Source organism: Podarcis pityusensis (assembly GCF_964106645.2).
Source record: "Podarcis pityusensis genome assembly, chromosome: 3".
Taxonomy (NCBI): domain Eukaryota; kingdom Metazoa; phylum Chordata; class Lepidosauria; order Squamata; family Lacertidae; genus Podarcis; species Podarcis pityusensis.
This window is the reverse complement of record NC_138026.1, coordinates 114,994,976-115,014,457: the sequence shown is the minus strand read 5'-3', so window position 1 is coordinate 115,014,457 and position 19,482 is coordinate 114,994,976. Positions and strand designations below refer to the sequence as shown.

The 19,482-nt window shown below is 41.5% G+C and overlaps 1 protein-coding gene across 2 annotated transcripts in view; it reads left to right on the top strand.

The window, feature by feature from the left end:
- USP34 (ubiquitin specific peptidase 34) overlaps nt 1-19,482 on the top strand; it is a 103,660-nt gene that overhangs the window by 47,563 nt on the left and 36,615 nt on the right. For both annotated transcript variants that reach the window (XM_081000771.1, XM_081000770.1), the window contains 23 exons: nt 2,032-2,114; nt 2,811-2,965; nt 3,067-3,180; nt 4,204-4,303; nt 4,450-4,609; nt 5,340-5,466; nt 5,558-5,705; nt 6,112-6,212; nt 7,120-7,329; nt 8,344-8,469; nt 9,651-9,773; nt 9,867-9,950; nt 10,395-10,481; nt 10,758-10,958; nt 11,560-11,642; nt 12,644-12,684; nt 14,476-14,600; nt 15,214-15,366; nt 16,094-16,198; nt 17,126-17,181; nt 17,273-17,393; nt 17,594-17,777; nt 18,847-19,010. In XM_081000771.1, coding sequence (XP_080856897.1) covers nt 2,032-2,114; nt 2,811-2,965; nt 3,067-3,180; nt 4,204-4,303; nt 4,450-4,609; nt 5,340-5,466; nt 5,558-5,705; nt 6,112-6,212; nt 7,120-7,329; nt 8,344-8,469; nt 9,651-9,773; nt 9,867-9,950; nt 10,395-10,481; nt 10,758-10,958; nt 11,560-11,642; nt 12,644-12,684; nt 14,476-14,600; nt 15,214-15,366; nt 16,094-16,198; nt 17,126-17,181; nt 17,273-17,393; nt 17,594-17,777; nt 18,847-19,010 — 2,851 coding nt within the window. The remainder of the gene's footprint in view (nt 1-2,031; nt 2,115-2,810; nt 2,966-3,066; nt 3,181-4,203; nt 4,304-4,449; nt 4,610-5,339; nt 5,467-5,557; nt 5,706-6,111; nt 6,213-7,119; nt 7,330-8,343; nt 8,470-9,650; nt 9,774-9,866; nt 9,951-10,394; nt 10,482-10,757; nt 10,959-11,559; nt 11,643-12,643; nt 12,685-14,475; nt 14,601-15,213; nt 15,367-16,093; nt 16,199-17,125; nt 17,182-17,272; nt 17,394-17,593; nt 17,778-18,846; nt 19,011-19,482) is intronic.

Here is a 19,482-nt window from a genome sequence, read left to right as displayed (position 1 = left end):
ATGTATCCTTAAACAAAATTATATTTAAAAAATTGTTTGCAGCAGTAGAGTCTAAATTTGCTTGTACACAGTTTGTATCTTAAATTGACCAAGAGTACAGATACCATCTCACCCGCAGAGGTCCTCCTTAGAGCCTCCTAGTCACTCGTTTGGTGACCCTTGTGATTGAGGGGTGAGGGTGGCAAGCACTTCCTTCACCTGTGGAGGAACTTTTATGAAGTCTGAATGTCTGATCTGTGTTAGGGAGAGATGCCCCACCACTGCCAGTGCCGATTTTGGGCTAAAATCAGCACTGATGCCAGTGGTGGAGGAAGCGGAGCAGGCAAGGCACCACCTCACCCCGCCTAATGGTTGAGCCAGCCCTGCTGAATTGATACCAATTTCTAGTAAGTAAAAACCCTCAGTGAAATAAAATAAAAAGCATCCGTTAGGTGGGGGAAGTGGATTGGAACGCCCAGAATATGTTGTATATGAAGTGGCAGCGGTAGAAGAAAATGTTTGAAACTGGACGGTATTTGATTTAAGCTTTACTCAGAGTAGACCCATCAAAATGAATTGACCTTACTTAGCCACAAATACCACACATGGTTGTTGTTTTTTATTTTAAAAAATATTATTTTCCTCGTTTACAAAAGCACATGCATTATCTCTTTCTTCAGGTTGTGTTTTCTACAGATCAGTTGTATTTGTTGTGAGACATTGGTGCTTTATGCAGTATAGAATTGGGAAGAAAAGAGAGGGGGTGGGGTGGTAAAGCTTATGTTCTTTTACTTAGTGTATACGTGAGGTTTTTGTGTCAGCGCCAATTGGGTAGGTTCTCTTTCTGTTCACCTGCAGGGTTTCCTTGGTGGTGAGAGAGGTTAGGGTGGCCTAGGGTGTGATTGATTGTCTTTGTTTGGCTGCAGTGGGATTTGTTAGTGCGTCTGTGAGGGGGGTGTTGTTGTTGAGTTAAGTTAGCCATATTGAATTGTCTGCTGTCGGTGGGTACGTGTTGTTGTCTTGTAGGGCTCTGTTAAAGGGGAGCCATACCGGAGTGAAGGCGTCCTCTTCTATCTCTCCCTGTGTCAGTTGCAGTCTATTGGTTAGCTTTTCTAATAAGACTGTTTCCCATTCTACTTGATACCAGTGTTCCATGTTTATTCCTGACAGGTCCTTCCAGTATCTAGCTATGATGTTTCTGGCTGCTGAGAGTAGGTGGGTTATGAGCTCTTTATAGTGTGAGTGGGCATTGTTATCTTGGAAAATATTCGGTAGGGCCAGTTCTGGGGTTACTCCTAGTACCAGTTTAGTTATTTTGCTTATTTCTTGTATGCCTTTTGTCTAGAAGAGTTGGGCTTGGGGACATTCCCACCACATGTGGAGGTATGTATCTCTGGAGGTGCAACCTCTCCAGTATTTTGGTTAGGCTCCTGGGCGTATCAGCACCAGTTTCCATGGTGTTAGGTATCATCTGTAAGTGAGTTTCAGAGTGAGTTCCTTTCTTTTTGCTGATACGGATTTAAAGGGAGGTTTAGACCACATTCTAGTCCATTGGGTGGGGTTGATTTTGTAGCCCATGTCATCTTCCCATTGTTTATTGATTGTGTCAAGGGGTTTGTGGGGCTTTGGAGCAGTGTTTGGTATATTGTGGATACCATCCCCATGCCATGTCCCGTTGTTGTTAGGAGAAAGTTTTCGAAGGTAGTCAAGGGCCTAGTGGCTGTTGATCTAACTACTGGATTATTTAAGAAGGCATGTAGCTGATGGTGTGTTAGCCAGGGTATTCGGGTGTCCCCTTGTTTGTTTTGTATTTCTTGTGTCGATACGGGTTTGTTGTTTTTGTAGAAGTCTGCTAGGTGATATAGGCCTTTGTCTTGTCAGGTTTATATCTGGAGGTTTTGTGCTGCATGGTGGAAGAGTGGGTACCACCCATATGTTCAGTTCTTTTTTTGGGGGTGGTTTGACCCCAGTTATGAAAAAGGGTTTAAACAATGGCAAAACTCTTGTTGATGACTGAAGATGTACTTAAATAACAAATAATTTCCATGATAGGTACAGCCACAGCGCAGAAGTTCAAGTTCGCCTTCAGTTTTTGACGTGTGTCTTTTCAACTCTAGGATCACCAGATCATTTCAGTAAGTTCTAAATATATGTACCCATACTTTTTCTTTTAAACGAGGTTGATTTGCTGACGCTGTGTAATAGAAATACCATTGTTACATCAGCCAGACAAACGGGAGGTAGCAGAAAGGAAATGGCTTCTTTCTTTAAAGCTAAAATAAAAATGAATACTAAAAGTCTGGTAGCCATCTTCAGATATCTGAAACATAGAAGATGGAGCAAGCTTGCTTTCTGCTGCCCCAGAGTGTGGGACCCAAACTAATGGGTAAAATTAGGAAGAAATTTCTGACAGTAGGAGCTTTTTGACAGTGGAATGGACTAACCCAGAAGGTGATGGACACTCCTTCATTGGAGGTTTTAAAAAGGTTGGCTGGCCCATCTGTCAGGGATTCTTTAGCTTTTATTCCTATATAACAAGGGGTTGGGCTAGATGACCCTTGGGTTCCCTTCCAGTTCCAGAGTTCTACCATTTAATAAGTTTAAGAAGCCAAGCTGTGTAGCCCTTTAGCACTTTCAGGGCTTTTCCGGATTGGTGTGATTTGAGAGACTGAAGGTGCTGTTTCAATCCTGTCAGTGATACAGGTCAAACCAGCAGACAGGTGTGCGTGGGATCAGACTGCCTTGCTGTGTTTACTGTGGGAAGGACTTTTGGGGAAAGAAATTAACTGTCTTTTACCAGGATGTTGTCATATGTTGCTTTGAATTTTTAGGGTTGAGTCTGGAGCAAGTAGACATATTATGGCACTGCTTAGTAGAAGATTCGGAATGCTATGACGATGCTCTGCATTGGTTCTTAAATCAAGTGCGAAGCAAAGACCAGCATGCCATGGGAATGGAAACCTACAAGCATCTTTTTTTAGAAAAGGTAGAAGGGAAATAGCTTCTTACATACAAAACCTATTAACTTTCCTCTTTGAAAACAAGGCTGATGTTGATGGAAGCAAAACATGCTTTTATTTTATTTAGATGCCTCAGCTAAAGCCCGAAACCATTAGTATGACTGGATTAAACTTGTTCCAGCATTTATGTAACTTGGCTCGATTGGCTACTAGTGCGTATGATGGCGGTTCAAACTCAGAGGTAAGCAAGAGTATTACATCTCTGTTTCCCTTCTTTCAAAGTTTTACATAACTCTTCAGTTCTTCACGAGATAGATTTAGTATACTTAGTGAATATTTGCTGAGCGGTACGATTTAGCAAATGCAGTTTGACCTTTCTGTGTTCCTGTGTTAAGACTTCCTGTTCTGTAAATGATAAGCAGCAGCTTATCTGACAAGGGAGTTGTAACTATCAGAGATACTGAGATTGGAATTATGTCTCTTGAGGACTAAGGATGCTGTTTCTCTTTGGAAGAAAGCAGTTTGTATACGTTTAGTATGGAACTGGCTGAAGTTGTATCTTGCCTATGAAAAGAGTTGAAATGTGGGTGGGAAGTTAGATGATTACTATTGACCTTTGCATGAAAACAGGGTGGAAATCAGTTTTCGGAAAGCTGCCCAGTTGATTTGGGATTTTTCTTTTACTCAGTCCTGTTAATTGAAGCCAAGGATTCTGAAAAGGGGGAAGTGGAGCTGCTAAGGAAGTTGAACCATAACTTAAAACTAACCTCACTCTGCATGGGTTTTGACATAACTCCAAACTGCGATGAGGAAACTTTCAGTTTTTAACCTTCTTCTCTGCACAGCCGTATTAGAGAAGGAGTCGTCCAGAGTCTTTCATAGATCACAAAACATAGTTTAGCATTACTTCCAAACATGTCTGACCAGTACACCAATAAGTTGGGGCAAGGGGACAGACAGAAAGCACCTCTGTTAACCGGTACTGGCAACCCCCAATTTGTGTGGGGATTGCAGTCTCTGAAATTGCATGCAATTGAAACGGCCTGCTCCACCCTTTTAGTGACGTCTTTTATGATGTTTCCAGGTCACTTCTGGGTTCAGTGTTGTGTGCGATACATATTGGTCACTCCTAAAACAGGGGTTGCTTGTATTGTGAAAAATACATAGATGATACATGGTATTGTACAGCACAGCATTGACATGATAATGATTAGTTGGTCATTCGTATAAAGAAATAACCCGGTTTCTCACTTCTTTTTTGCAGTTGTGTGGTATGGACCAATTCTGGGGTATTGCTTTAAGAGCACAGTCTGGAGATGTGAGCCGTGCAGCTATACAGTATATTAACTCCTATTATATTAATGGTATGATATAATTCAGTTTAAGATACTGCACATTGCTTAGTCCGATGTTGTGTATCAGTGATACCATACTTCAACTCTCGTTTTCTTAGGGGGACAGATAAGTTTCATCTTGCTAATGGAACGTTTCCTTGTAAATCATATTTTAGGTAAAACAGGTCTGGAGAAAGAGCAAGAATTTATTAGCAAGTGCATGGAAAGCCTAATGATAGCATCCAGTAATCTTGAGCAAGATTCTCACTCCAGCCTCACCATTATTGAACGAGGACTTCTGATGCTTAAGACTCATTTAGAAGCTTTTCGGAGAAGGTAAACTTTGTCCATAGTAATTTTATTTTTAAAAAGTTGCTGTTTAAGGATATTCATGGGGTCATACAGGGTACTTGCACTAGCCTCATACAATTTAATGGTGGTTTGTCTTTTTCCCAAAATGGGCTGCTGTTAGGAAGTGCACTATTATTTTGGTATCTTCATCAAATTATTAAAGGGGCTCTAGAGCAGGCATAGGCAAACTCGGCCCTCCAGATGTTTTTGGCCTACAACTAGCTAGCTAGCTAGCAGGACCAGTGGTCAGGGATGATGGGAAGTGTAGTCCCAAAACATCTGGAGGGCTGAGTTTGCCTATGCCTGCTCTAGAGAGTTCACAACCAGCAATATTTTTTTCCTATTAAAATCATTGTTTGGGCACTGCCAAACATATGGTAAATATGCTTTTCTTTTGAACAGCTCATTCAATGACATATATCAAACTCTTCCTGAAATGCCCCTAGTTTCAATTGCAGATTGTCCCCTTCAGCTTATGCAACTGGCTTCACAGTTCTTTGGATCCTGGCCAAAGATTATAACAGCAAGATTCAAAAGGTTCAGAAATCCACGGGGTCTCCTTTCCTTGGCCCAGCTTTAGCCACACCCCAAATGCCAGCCTGAATAGAAAAGTCTAAAATGCTAACATAAGGAATGTTTAGGTGGTTCAATTGGTTTAAGACACAAATTGCCAGTGAATTTCCTTTTTATATGATAAATATTATTTCTTTCTCAGGTTTGCTTATCATCTGAGACAGTGGCAAATTGAGGGCACTGGCATCAGCAGCCATTTAAAAGCCTTGAGTGACAAACAGTCATTGCCTCTCAGAATTGTTTGCCAGCCAGCTGGGCTTCCTGACAAGGTACAGTCTAGCAAGTTGTTTTCCGAAAGAGCATTGTGTTATGTCCCTGCTTTCCTGCCATTCTCAGCTAAACAAATTGGTTATGTTTCAGATGACAATTGAAATGTATCCGAGCGATCAGGTAGCTGACCTGAGAGCCGAAGTTACACATTGGTACGAGAATTTGCAGAAAGAGCAGCTAAACCAACAGGCTCAGCTGCAGGAGTTTGGCCAAAGCAGTCGGAAAGGAGATTTTCCAGGTATGATTTAAAGCATGTTGACATAACTTCAGCCTGGCTTCTTTGCCCTTCATTTAGAGTACTTCTGAAGTAAAGACAACTAAGGGAAATAGTAGTGTGGATGGCCTTGTTTCTCCTTCGATTTTAACAGAATTTAATGTTCATACAAGGTTAGCTTTTCTTCTACAAATGCTACTTTTTCTTAAACATTTTCTCCAAATTAGTATATTATTATTATTTAGTATCATCATCATCATCATCATCATCATCTGTGTTGATAAAGGAAATGAGCCAAGTCCAGACCTGCATGAATGAACACCAACAGAAGGGCCGATTTCAGATAAAAACCAAATCAACGCCCCCCCCCCCCCTTGATTTTCTTTTTTTCAATGTTCAAATAGTGAAGCAAGTTGTGCTGTTTCTTTAGGTGGCCTCATGGGACCTGTGAGAATGATCTCTTCTGGACATGAACTAACAACTGACTACGATGAAAAAACTCTTCATGAATTGGGTTTTAAAGATATGCAGGTAGTGACAAACATATCAAAGAGGTCATTTTACAACATTATACATTGTCACATGGTAATGGTTTTCATTTCCACAGTAACATCGATGTACATGCTGGTATGCAGAGTTTCATAAGCAAAAACAAGAGACAGGTCTCGGGAAACCTAAAATCTAAAGCAGACAGCAGGGGAATGTTGCAGTCTCTTTAGTTTCCTACTCCAGCTAATGCACATGTAAAATAGAAATGTTCTTCATACAGCAGTGAGCATTGCTGCTACTTTGTTGCCTTGAGGGGGAAAGCCATGCTTTGAAGTAAGGTAATTATGAACATAGTACTTAAAGATGCAAGCAATTTTATCTCATGTTTTCAAGATGTGGGCACTGAGGAGGAGGTTGTATCTTCCCTTGGGGTCTGAAGTAAGGTTTAAATGTTATTGGCCATCTATATCCGAAGGAGGAGCAGAGACCCTTTTAGACCACCAAATGTCTTTCCCTAGAGAAGTATTATAATACTGTCTTCATGCATATTGATTTTGTTAAGACTGCAGGGTTGGTGGGCTGCAACCCACTTCACCTTTCTCAGTGTTACGCTTTTAGTTGATCTTTTTAATAATAAAATAATCACTTTCCACTGTTTCTTCTCTTGTGGCTGTATTACTCTTTACAGTACCACTTTTAAGATCATTGCCGTTAAGGACTCTCTCTGGCGTACGGACTTGTTCCTTGCCAGGTGACTGTTTTGTGCATTTCATCTTCAGCTACAGGAGCAGGCCTTAGGGTGGCATTTGATAGTGTGCTTGAAACCACGTGGTGCACATTACAGATGGGGTGGGTGGGAAGCCAGTTGTCTTCGAGAAGCTGCCTTACGCACATGTTGATTACAGTACGTGCTGCTTCTTACAAATAAATCCCTATTTGTTATTCCAAGATGGTGTTTGTGTCCTTGGGAGCTCCACGGAGAGAGCGAAAGGGAGAAGGTGTTCAGCTTCCCGCATCCTGCTTACCACCTCCTCAGAAGGACAACATTCCGATGCTCTTACTCCTGCAAGAACCTCATCTTACCACCCTGTTTGATTTGCTGGAGATGCTTGCCTCCTTTAAACCTCCTCCTGCTGAAGTGGCTATGGAAGATAGCGAGGTACCGTATTTTTCGCTCCATAAGACATACCTGATCATAAGACGCACCTAGTTTTTAGAGGGGGGATGCAAGAAAAAAATTATTCTTTAAAGGGAGTGCTGAGCAGAGCTTGTATGCATCCCAGGCTCTGCTCAGCGCTCCCTTTCATGAGCCGCGTGGAACATGTGTGCGGCGCTTGCAGGCTTTTCCCCAGGGAGGGAGAAGCCTCTGCGCAGCTCTTTAAAAGGGAGCACGGCTCTTGGGGGCTTTTCCGGGAGGTGGGGGAAGGGACTGAGGGGCTGCCCTCTGTCCCTTCCCCCACCTCCCGGAAAAGCCAGCAAGAGCCGCATGTTCTTTAAAGGGAGCGTGGCTCTTGGGGGCTTTCCCCCGAGGAGGGAGAAGGGACTGACGGGCTGCCCTTCTCCCTCCTCGGGGAAAAGCCCCCAAGAGCCGCACACACGCTCCACGCGGCTCTTTAAAGGGAGCGCTGAGCAGAGCCTCCCACCTGCATTTGCTCCATAAGATGCACACACATTTCCCCTTCCTTTTTAGGAGGGAAAAAGTGCTTCTTATGGAGCAAAAAATACGGTAATTTTAATCAAATTCTTATGGACTATGGGCTGTGCCTACTTACTCACCAACCCCCTGCCATTCTCCCCACATTAATCTCCCCACCCTATGCAACAATTAAGCTCCCTATTCACCTTCCTAACCCCATTTTTGAAGCCACATTTTCATTCAGTAACCTTGGCTTTGCACCTGTTTTAACCCTCACTCCCTTATCCATGCCTCCTCCTCCATTTTTGCAACCCCATTTTCACCACTTTCTTTTCCTCCATCCTCCTCCTTACTTTTCTCAGCTCTCCCTCACATGCAGACCACCCCACATTTTAATGCCTCCTCTTCTCTTCTCAAGCCATGGTATAGCGTTATGAATGAATGTAGTCCTACATCTTTGGTTGTAAATATCCCATGATTCAGTTAAGTTGAATTAATTATGACTTAACGCGAGATATTTGGTATGCTTGTTCACAGAGTGTAAAATGTGAAGAACTTCATCTTCATGCAGAAAATCTGTCCAGGCGAGTTTGGGAGTTGTTGATGCTTCTGCCTACATGTCCCAATATGCTTCAGGCATTTCAAAATATTTCTGATGAACAGGTGAGTGAAGAATCACTCCTTAAATATTTGCATCTGTCAACACATGAGGCTGGTAGCATCTTACGGTGTCTTCATTCATTCTGTTTTTGGTGGCATTTTACTGTCACGTGTTCCAGTGCCCATGACAGTTGGTGTGCCATCTCTGGCAATGCCAGTTGAATGGTATTGGCACGAAAAGTATCAGAAGCACGTCTAGGAGAGTATTGGCCTTGTTGACGTGTTCACAACAGCTCAAGTGTTAAATTCATTTGAATTGGCATGTTCATTCATTTGAATTGGCATGTTCATTCATGGTGTGGCTTCAGGTACCTGCATGGTAGTGCACCAGAGATTCCTGTTGTGCTTACTTGGTATCATGCATGATGAATTATTCTGACCCAGATATTAACACTATAAATGCCAGAAGTGCAAGAGCATTCACAAATGCGTACAGGCCAAAGCTGCTTGGAGTTTTGAAGCTCAGTGAAATTGTACTAGAAAGACTATAGGAAACGATGGCTGAGTGCTCTTATTGATCCACTGACAATACATCCTGGGATAGCAGGTGAAGGCAGTTTTACGTTTTGGTGGTTGTGCTGATTTATTATAGCAACACTCGCACCGAACTGTACATACCTCTCTTTGAGTTACTGTAAAAGCTCTGTATTTTCTTACTTTTCAGCCACTATGTGAGAGGATAGTTCAAAGTTGTTCTCTATTGACGTGATCTAATGTATGTGTGAGTGGGGGAGAACCCTGGACATTGTGGAGTATTTCTTTGAAGTTTTCCCTGCAAGACTGCGGAAGACACAAGCTATGTTTCAGTTTAATTTTTTTTTTTTAAGTAAACTGAAAACAGGTTGCTTCTTCTGTAGAAACCACAAAGAAACTACCACTGCTTTGAGGTTTTGTTTTGTTTTTGTTTTTAATTACAATCAAGCAGTTAATACGTTTTATGGAATAAATTTCAGCATTTTCCTCTTTTGATATCACTTTTGCTTCAGGGTCAAAAACCAGAACCCACCAGCGCTCCCCAAACCACAACCCAAGAACCTTTGTTTCATGTTGTCCACATCAGTAGTTTTCAGTCTGAATAGTTAATAAACCTTATATCCAAATTACTGCTCATCGTTTCTAACCTGGTGTGCTGGTGTTGCTTATTTCTTCACTTACAAGTAATACTCTTCTGTCTTTTTTAAAAGGGTGATGATGGGTTCAACTGGAAAGATCTTTTGAGAATAAAAAGTGCCCATAAACTTTTGTATGCCCTTGAAATAATTGAAGCTCTTGGAAAACCCAACAGAAGAATAAGGCGAGAATCCACGGTAGTGTCATTCTTTTTCCTGTGCATAGCATGAAGTGCCTTTTATAATCTAGTGTATTTTTTGTAATACTAATGTTCTTGTCATTAACTTTAGGGAAGTTACAGTGATCTGTATCCAGATTCTGATGACTCGAGTGAAGATCAAATAGAAAACAGTAAAAACACATGGAGCTGCAAGGTTTGATACTACTATTGAAAGCTATTCCAGTGATTGCCTGTATAATCTTGATTCTGTTGATGTTAGTGTGACATTTCAGAACTTGCATAAGTGAAGGCACAATTTTAAGAGAAAGGTCTAGCTTGCTGCAAACAAGCATCTTGCTTGCTGAAACTGTGATGTGAAAGTATTATGTGAATGATCCTATCAGTAGAGTATTTTACAAGTTAACAGAGAACAAGGTAGTAGAGCAAGATAGCAGAGATCCTGGTCTGCTTCCATTTTAGACACCAAATGTGGGATTGCAGTTTTGAAAGCATGTAAAACTAAAAGGAAACATGAACTCTCTTTCTTGAGTCAATAAAAAGTTGCTCGGTAATGTACACAAATATACTTGTCTCTTGCGACCAAAGTTGTTTGGGGTTTTCATTTGCTCTTACTGCTACTTTTTTATTCTGCTTGTAGTTTGTTGCTTCTGGAGGGCTTCAGCAGCTCCTGGAAATCTTTAACTCTGGGATTCTAGAGCCTAAAGAGCAGGAATCATGGACTGTGGTAGGTGGCGTGCCTGATTCTTAATCATAAGATGGGTTACTATTGCATAGGCGTGCTGTTGGAAGCTTGTATGTCAGCCGTTTTCTGTCTATGGAGTATATTTTCAGAGTCCTTTTCCGAAGTTCTTGGGGCTTTATGATCTGCAGTGCGTATGGGGCTCTTTGAGCCATGGGAATTTCTACAGTGTTCCTGTAGCGCTGCTTTTAAAATGTCCTGCTGTTAGCTGAACAAATTGCAAAGGAAAGCCAAGCTAATCCAGGCCTTTCTTATTTGCAGTGGCTACTAGACTGCCTTGCGTGCTTGCTGAAGTTGATATGCCAGTTTGCGGTAGATCCTTCTGATCTGGATTTGGCTTATCACGATGTCTTTGCCTGGTCTGGAGTAGCAGAGAGCCACAGGAAAAGAACTTGGCCAGGGAAATCACGCAAGACTGCGGGAGACCACACAAAGGGCCTGCATATACCTCGCTTGACAGAGGTGAGAAACGAACAAGGAATTTCAACATAAACTTTTTTGAACTTGGCTTATCCCGATGCGTACTGATTCTTTCAGTCTTGGATTCTTCAGCTATGTGGCCTCCATTCCCAAGACTTAAGAAAGGCATTGTGTGCATGCAGACACAGGCATACAGACAGAGTCCACTTGTTTGTAGACTGCATACCTAGAGAATAAAAGAGAGATTTTTGTTAGTACTTCAGTACAGTCTGAAATCCCGCCCAAAAAACATTTTCCTTCCTTGTCATTATCCAGCAGTCCAAATACTATGGTTTCTCCCACTCTTTGCGTGCCAAAGATCTCATCTTCAATCCCAAGCATCTCCTGTAAATAAACAAACAAACAAAAACGGGTGAGGCAGCATGTGATGGCAACTGCCAGTCAGAATAGAAAATACTTTAAGACGTAGGAAATTTGAATGTACTTGGATGGATGGCTGAAGTTCAAGGTATCTTGCTTATCACTCCAATACATAGAGTCAGCATATTTATTTTTCTGATTTGATTTAAAGCATAAGAAATATGTTATATATTAAGATAGCAGTTGCATTAACTGTTTTCTTTTGGCTTCAATTTTTTTAAAGGTATTTCTTGTACTTGTCCAGGGAACCAGTTTGATACAGCGACTTATGTGTGTTGCCTATACGTATGACAACCTGGCGCCTAGGTACAATAACCTTTTTTTAATATCTTTGGTAAGATTTATAGTATACATATTTGCATTAAAGCATCATACTGATTTCCCAGTTTCAGAAAGGATTATGAAGTTACAAATAGACGAAGCTATTTAGGTTTTCTTTAAAGCGTCTTTTTAGTTCAGTATTTTGCAAACTTGAGCCGCAAACCAGCCCTCAAGAGCTGAAGGAAAAGTTGAGCAGCTGCACGTGCTCCCTTGGTTGTTACTTGGTGCCCAAAGGTTGGCCAAAGAAGACCCGATTATGGCCCAGAGGCCTCGAGAGATTGAAAGAAGGTCGTTAGGTTAGCCCAGACCTGCCCAATTAGCCACTATTCTGCATTGGTGTTGGGCATCATTCTGGTTGCTGAAGACACATGGTTTGGCTTTTCCATTTGCCCTGGTCCCTGTTGGTGTGAGTCCTGGCAGTTCCCACAGCCCTCATTGCTGGCACAGGATGCAGCAGGTCCGCTATTTTCCAGACATGCTAAATATATTTCTCCAAGGAGAAGTAAGCTGACCTCAAGGGAGTTACAGCCCACACCAAGTTAGGAATCTGCCTGTCATGAGTATCTCTGAGTATCTCAGGGGGCCTAAATCAGGTCTATTCCCAGCAGCCATTCCTAACTTGGCACAAGGTGCCACACAGTGTGACCTTTCTGCTTTCCCCTCATTTAATGTTAGAAATACTACGGCATTTAAGTTAGTTCCTGCATTTGCATAGTTATGAAAAATTCTGCATTTTAGTTTGTTCTCTGCTAGTCTCATTGCACAAAGCATCCGGGGAAAAATTAGGAGCAGAGCACAAAACCCTCCATTCTAAATTGTATTTTAATATTTTAATAATCCACTGAGAACAAATGAGTAATATTTTGAGGAGTGAAAAGAAATAACACTTTTCATTGCTTGATTTTTGCAGAAGGGTTTTTTGGTGTTTTTTTAAAAAATAGAGTTTTGTACCAAGATCTTATTGACTTGATTTTCTTCCTATACAGGGTATTGAAAGCTCAAGCTGATCATAGGTCAAGACATGAAGGTTAGTGAATAAATGAAGACAGGAAGGTTACTAAACCCATAACAGCTTCATTCTTGAAAATCTTTTTTCCTGATTCATAGCTAATTGTATATGTCATGTCATCATGAGTAATGGATTTCAGACAAGCTGACCAACAAACCTTTGCTATGGAGAGCATTTATTAGACTTGAGCAGTGAAGCTGCTGTGTTGAAGTATTTATTTTTGCTGTTCCGAGCACTTTCCAGTTTATTTTATTTAAACATTTTTTCCTCTGCTCTTTAACCTGAAAAGAAGCCCAGAACAACTTATAAAATCAGGAAGTAATACAGTACCTGCCCTTAGGTTTGTAATCTAGAAGCCATGTCACTTCTCACGGCAAACTTGGTTCTGGTTTCTAACCTTCTATATGGAAAGGAATGGAGGGGGGAAATTAATTTGAAAGCAAAGCTCACAGAATAGAGCATTATGCACCATTAGGAAACTTAAAAGATGGAGATTATCCAGGAGTGGACTGCTCCTCCCACTTGCTTTAGTGTCAGGGTTGTTCACGTGACTTCATGCTTGCTCTTCTTCAGTTTCTGGAGTGTTCTGCAGTTCCAGACCTGCCTGCTTTGAAGCAACAGCAAAATTGAGGTGTGTGGGTGTGTTACTGTTGCACGGACAAGCAGCTGACCACAATATTTTTCTTCCCCTTGCTTTGGATAGTGAGCAAGGAATGGTAGGGTGTCAGAACCATCTTTGTTCACCTGATAGTTTATCTGACCTGACAAGGGCTTCTGCTGTATGTTTTCTCTCTTCTGTGTGGAGGAGAGAACAATAATTGGCTCCAAAGAGGCTTGGAAAGAACTTCTAGGCTAGTTCCATCAAGAAGGCGCGAATACCTCATTTTTGTGAAGGCCAGCCTTGCAGCTCAGATGTGAACATAAGTGTCATGCTGAGTTTCAATTTACTGTGATGAATAAGAGTGTGTATCTAGCCAAGGGAGCTGTTTTTTGTATTCCTACAGTATACAGATTGGCAAAAGCTGTGGCAACACACTTCAGAGTTTTTGTTTTTACTTGAAACTGCAAGCTTTCTTGTAGCAGCTCGGTTCTTCCAGTAGATTTTTGTGTTTTGTTTTCTGTCCAGACCTTGAGATTGGTAGGTGGAGACTTTTGTGAAGTAATGATGTTAGTGCTTCCGTAATTAAGTAACTTTACCATGATGCAGAATCCGGTTCTTCCGACAAGCACTAAAATGTCAAGTGGGATTCAACACTTTGGGAGCTGGCTTTCTTGGAAGAAAGAGGAAAATACACACCAAGCTTTGGTCCATGTGTTTGCAGTTAGCAAGTGTCATATGTCTTATCAGGCCTTCTATTAGCTTAATGCCTCCTTCTTGGTTTTGTGCCTTACCCTTTTACCATGCTTGACCATCTAAGCAAAATCTTCATTCTCAGCATAGTGCAATGAGAACACCCAAGGATGGATTGTCTCCTCCTTCTACCCAGGGCAGGTGGAGACACATGCCAAATATTGTATACAGAAGCTCTGTTTCAGAGGACTCCACCTTTCTTATTTTTCCCTTTGGCAGGCTAGTGTTTTGGAACATAAATAATAGGAATATATGGGCATGCACACCTCATTAAAAGCAGAATTGTATCTTGCTGACCCATGGAAGCTTATGCAATGCATGCTAATCTGGATTTAGTATATTGGAAATAAGATGCTGTCATTGTTCTTATATACTGTGACAATCTTAGCCTTTAAATAAATGAAATGGCATTGTATGTGTGCGATGTATAACAATTGTATGTGGTTCTTCCTTTTCAGTTACTCACTATTCAATGTGGCTCTTAGTGAGCTGGGCTCACTGCTGCTCTTTGGTGAAATCCAGCCTAGCAGACAGCGATAATTTACAAGACTGGCTAAAGAAACTCACCCTTCTCATTCCTGAGGTAAGCTGAAGGGGTGGGGAAACATAATTCTAGTTACATTAACAAACCCTTGAGCCAAATTCAGTTGAAAGGTCTTAACTTCATATATCTCATTTGCTTTCTTAATTAACAACATATTCTTAGGTATATCCACTCAAAGGGTTGTAGCCAAGTAAGTCATACTCAGAGTTAACCCACTGACTGGACTAACTTAAGTCCATTGATTTCATTAGGCCTACTTTGCTGGGTAGAACTCAGAAGTGAAATCTGCTGAGTTTAATAAAACTTGTTCTGAGATTAGTATGTATAGGATTGCCGCCTAAGCCTGTTGAATGCCCTTATTGTGCATCTAGGGTATAAAATAGCAGTTCTCTTCAGCTTTCAAAACCAAGGTTGCAAATTGATTTTCAGTATAAATTGCTCCATTTGCATGATTCTTTAGCTCTCAGCACTTGGTTGGAAGCCTTTGGTTTTCCCCTCATCTACAAAACTAGCACAAGTGATGAGTTTCAGAATGCCAGCAACTAAAAGACATGTTGAAAGTAGTTTTCATAAGTAAGGTAGAGGGAAACTTTTTTAAAAAAGTTTTCATTTAAATTGGTTCCATTTTTATGGCAATCTCTTTTCATTTCAGACTGCAGTTCGTCACGAGTCCTGCAATGGCCTGTATAAATTATCGTTGTCAGGTTTGGATGGGGGAGACTCAATAAACAGATCTTTCCTGCTACTGGCTGCTTCAACGTTGCTCAAGTTTCTTCCTGATGCTCAGGCATTAAAGCCTATCAAGGTAAAACAACAAAAACAAACAAGAAGCTTAGCAGCTTCATTTGTATGGCATTTGTATTGTGTAGCAAATAAAAAACACATTTCTCCCAATTAAATTGAAGCACAGTTCTCAGATTTTTGAATCCAGCCTCTCTAAGAAGGGTAGCAGCAGTTGCTTGAGCAAAAGCAAGCTTTTCTCTGCCTACTTCCCCCAAGTCCTGGTGGTTTGTGCATTTTGATTAGATCAGCCGTTAAAAAGACTGTATGTCTTGCTGGTTTTCCAGTTTGTAACATTTACTTGTGGACCTACACATAGCTCTGTAAGATCAATTCTGTTCTACCTGCCTTCCCATATGTTGTTACTGTCTATCCTGCCAGTGGATGTCACTGCCAGGTTTATAATGTCATGTGTTGATGCAGTCAGTTTCCCCTTGACATCCCCTCCTCCCCTTTCACCCCTCTGCTTATATGCTGCTATGTATCTGCTGCTGTAAACTTTTTATGGTTACTTGTCCTGGAATAGGTGGGTCATAATTATAAAACTAAGGTTGTTTTGGTGGCATGGCTTACATAAGCACTGATTCTCTATTTGTATTAGCAATGGTAAAATAGTTTCTCAGTTGTTTACCTTTTGGCATTCCAGACCAACAGATCAAGTAACAGTCACCATCTAGTTTTGACCTTTCATCATATTCAGTGTGATTTTTTGGATCAAAATAGATAAAAAACACAAACTTTTATTTCCTCAGATTGAAGATTATGAAGAAGAACCTATCTTACAGTCTGGCTGTAAGGAATATTTCTGGTTGCTGTGCAAACTAATAGATAATATACATGTAAAAGATGCTAGTCAGGTAGGTACAATTGGTTTTATATTAAAGAATCCCCCACCACCAATGCTCCCTGCAACCTTGCTCCTTCGAAACTGAGGCAGGTTTGACTATACTCAGAGCATGGGTTAAGAAGCCTCAAGAACTGAAAAATTCAATCCTCGTAGCTGTTCTGTTGACCCATTCCTTTGCACGTTCAGACAAAAATGGCTTTCTTCAGGAGTCTGAATGGGACCTGTCTATATACACAACACACACAAGGCCAGTGAGATTGGGCTTTTTAGTTCAGGCAAACAAAACTTGCTACTTTTCTTCTCATACATGCAAGCTTAAGACAGATAAGGCTCTCTCCACTGTTGGTTTGCAACCAAGCAGGATTCAACTGTGTTTGTCAGAGCTGATCATTGCTTGAGCACAGCCAATTGGATATAAATCTTAAGATTGTAAGTATCGGAGGGGGGAAAAAGGCTTACCTAAGACTTACTTAAGAAAATGCTTGGCAAACGTCAGCATGACTAGTTTCTCCAGGCCAAAAGAGCTTTCGGCTTGCTTTTCTTACACAACAGCTCCCTGTGCCAGACAGCAGACCTCTGTTGCATGAAAGGAATTTCAAAAGCTTGTGATACTGTTTCGGAGGCCTGCTGGTCAAAGGAAGAATTTCTGCATTTCTACTAGGCTTGCCCAGGAATCTGGGCGCACCTGATTTATTTATTTATTTCATAAAATTTATATACTGCTTAATTGTAGGGAGGAAAAAACCCTCAAAGCAGTTTACCTAAAAAAAGGAAAAAATGGAATACTACCCTATAGCTTTATTTTCAAAGCAAAAAATCCTTTTCTTTGTACAACAGTGAGACTAAAATTGCACATAGTACCTTTTTATTGCATAACCCAACCAGTGTATTCCACCAATTTATTTATATTTACAACTACATTTTTCTCTCTCTTTAGACCACATTGCTTGATTTAGATGCCTTAGCAAGACATTTGGCAGATTGCATTCGAAGGTAAGCTTTAAATTTGCTAGTTCACTTCGGGCGTATTTTCAAAAGGAAAGTGTTCGTTTTAGTTGACAGGCACTCAATTTGCATTTTACAGCAGAGAAATCCTTGACCATCAAGATGGCAACATAGAAGATGATGGTCTTACAGGTCTGCTCCGCCTGGCAACAAGCGTAGTCAAACACAAACCACCTTTTAAATTCTCCCGAGAAGGGCAGGTAAGAACTCGACCTGCTCTCCCACCAGTTTGATCAGAACCTTGGGCGCAAACCAGAGAAGTTATACTTGTTAAATGGAAATTTTCACTGTAAACCCCATTGATTTCATGAAACTTCTGAATGCCTGACTTTCTCTGTAGAGCACCACACAAAATTGCCATTAATACAACCTACGCTGTTATACTTCTCTCACTTTGCAGGAGTTTCTGAGAGACATCTTCAATCTTCTGTTCTTGCTGCCAAGCCTAAAAGACCGTCAACAGCCAAAGTGCAAGTCTCATTCTTCAAGGGCTGCCGCTTACGACCTGTTGGTAGAAATGGTAAAAGGTTCCGTAGAGAACTACAGGCTGCTCCACAACTGGGTTATGGCACAGCACATGCAATGTAAGGATGTTTTGTTAGTTTCTCAGCATTTGAGAATGAGCAGGGTGTTTTCAGTGTCTTTCCTTGCCTTTGAATTTTTGGATGCTTATTGATAAAATGCTACGGTGCCCTTTTGGCTCACCCCTTGCGAGAAGCCTGTCCTTCCTTAACAAGCAGAAATCTGTTTCCTTTTGCTCTTTAAGGAGAGATCGTCGCTGCTGACATTTTCTGGCCAACTGAGAAAATGCTGGAGTTTCTTGGTGGTTCTCCTGTTCCGTGTTCAGTATTAATTAGCAAAAGTAGAACAGTGCCAGCATCCATTTGGCTTTCATTTCAGTGCCTTCTTTTGGCTCAGTAAATGGATCTGAACATAAGAAGAGCCTGCGAGATGGGGCCAGTGGCTCATCTAGTCCAGCATCCTGTTCTTTCAGTGCAGAAATGTGGTTCCTTGGGCCGCTTTCAAAATAAAGTGGTACCTCGGTTTTTGAACGTAATCCGTTCCGGAAGCTCCTGCCAACCTAGCAGTTTGAAAGCACGTCAAAGTGCAAGTAGATAAATAGGTACCGCTCCGGCGGGAAGGTAAACGGTGTTTCCATGCGCTGCTCTGGTTCGCCAGAAGCGGCTTAGTCATGCTGGCCACATAACCCGGAAGCTGTACACCGGCTCCCTCGGCTAGTAAAGCAAGATGAGCGTCGCAACCCCAGAGTCAGCCATGACTGGACCTAATGGTGAGGGGTCCCTTTACCTTTTACTGTTCCGGAAGACCGTTTGACTCCCAAAACATTTGGAAACTGAAGCAGTAACTTACAGAAGCAGTTACTTATGGAAAACTCAATACGGAAGCCACATGGCACATTCGACTTCTGAAAAGCATTCAAAAACTGAAGCAGTTACTTCTGGGTTTTTGGTGTTTGAAAACCGAAACGTTCGACTTCCAAGACGATTGAAAATCAATGTACCACTGTATAACCCCCAACATAGTGTGGTTAGGAGAAGAGACAATCAGTGGCCATTCTGACTTGTCACAAATAATCAGGCAGACAGTTATTTGAAACCCAGTATTAAGAAATAAAATTGCCATTTCTTCCAGCTTCCCATGCACCTTACAAGTGGGATTATTGGCCACATGATGATGTCAGAGCTGAGTGCAGGTTTGTGGGTCTAACCAACCTTGGAGCAACGTGTTACTTGGCATCAACTATTCAGCAGCTGTATATGATACCAGAAGCCAGGCAAGCCATCTTCACTGCAAAGGTATGACCTTCCTGGTTCAACAGGAAGCAAGTTTTCCATTTTAGATGGGGTGGTGTAGTCATTCGGCAAAGAGTTAATTTAACTACAGTGAATAATGTTCTGAAGCAATATTGTTCAGTGGTGAAATACATGCAGAATGTTTTCCCAGTTAAAAGAATTTCGGGTATCAGTGTTAGTGAAGGCTCCTAAGAGCCAGTGTGGTGTAGTGGTTAAGAGCGGTAGACTCGTAATCTGGGGAACTGGGTTCGCATCTCCGCTCCTCCACATGCAGCTGCTGGGTGACCTTGGGCTAGTCACACTTCTCTGAAGTGTCTCAGCCCCACTCACCTCACAGAGTGTTTGTTGTGGGGGAAGAAGGGAAAGGAGAATGTTAGCCGCTTTGAGACTCCTTCAGGTAGTGATAAAGCGGGATATCAAATCCAAACTCCTCTTCTTCTTTCTGCCTGCCTGCCTGAGACCCTGAAGAGCAGCT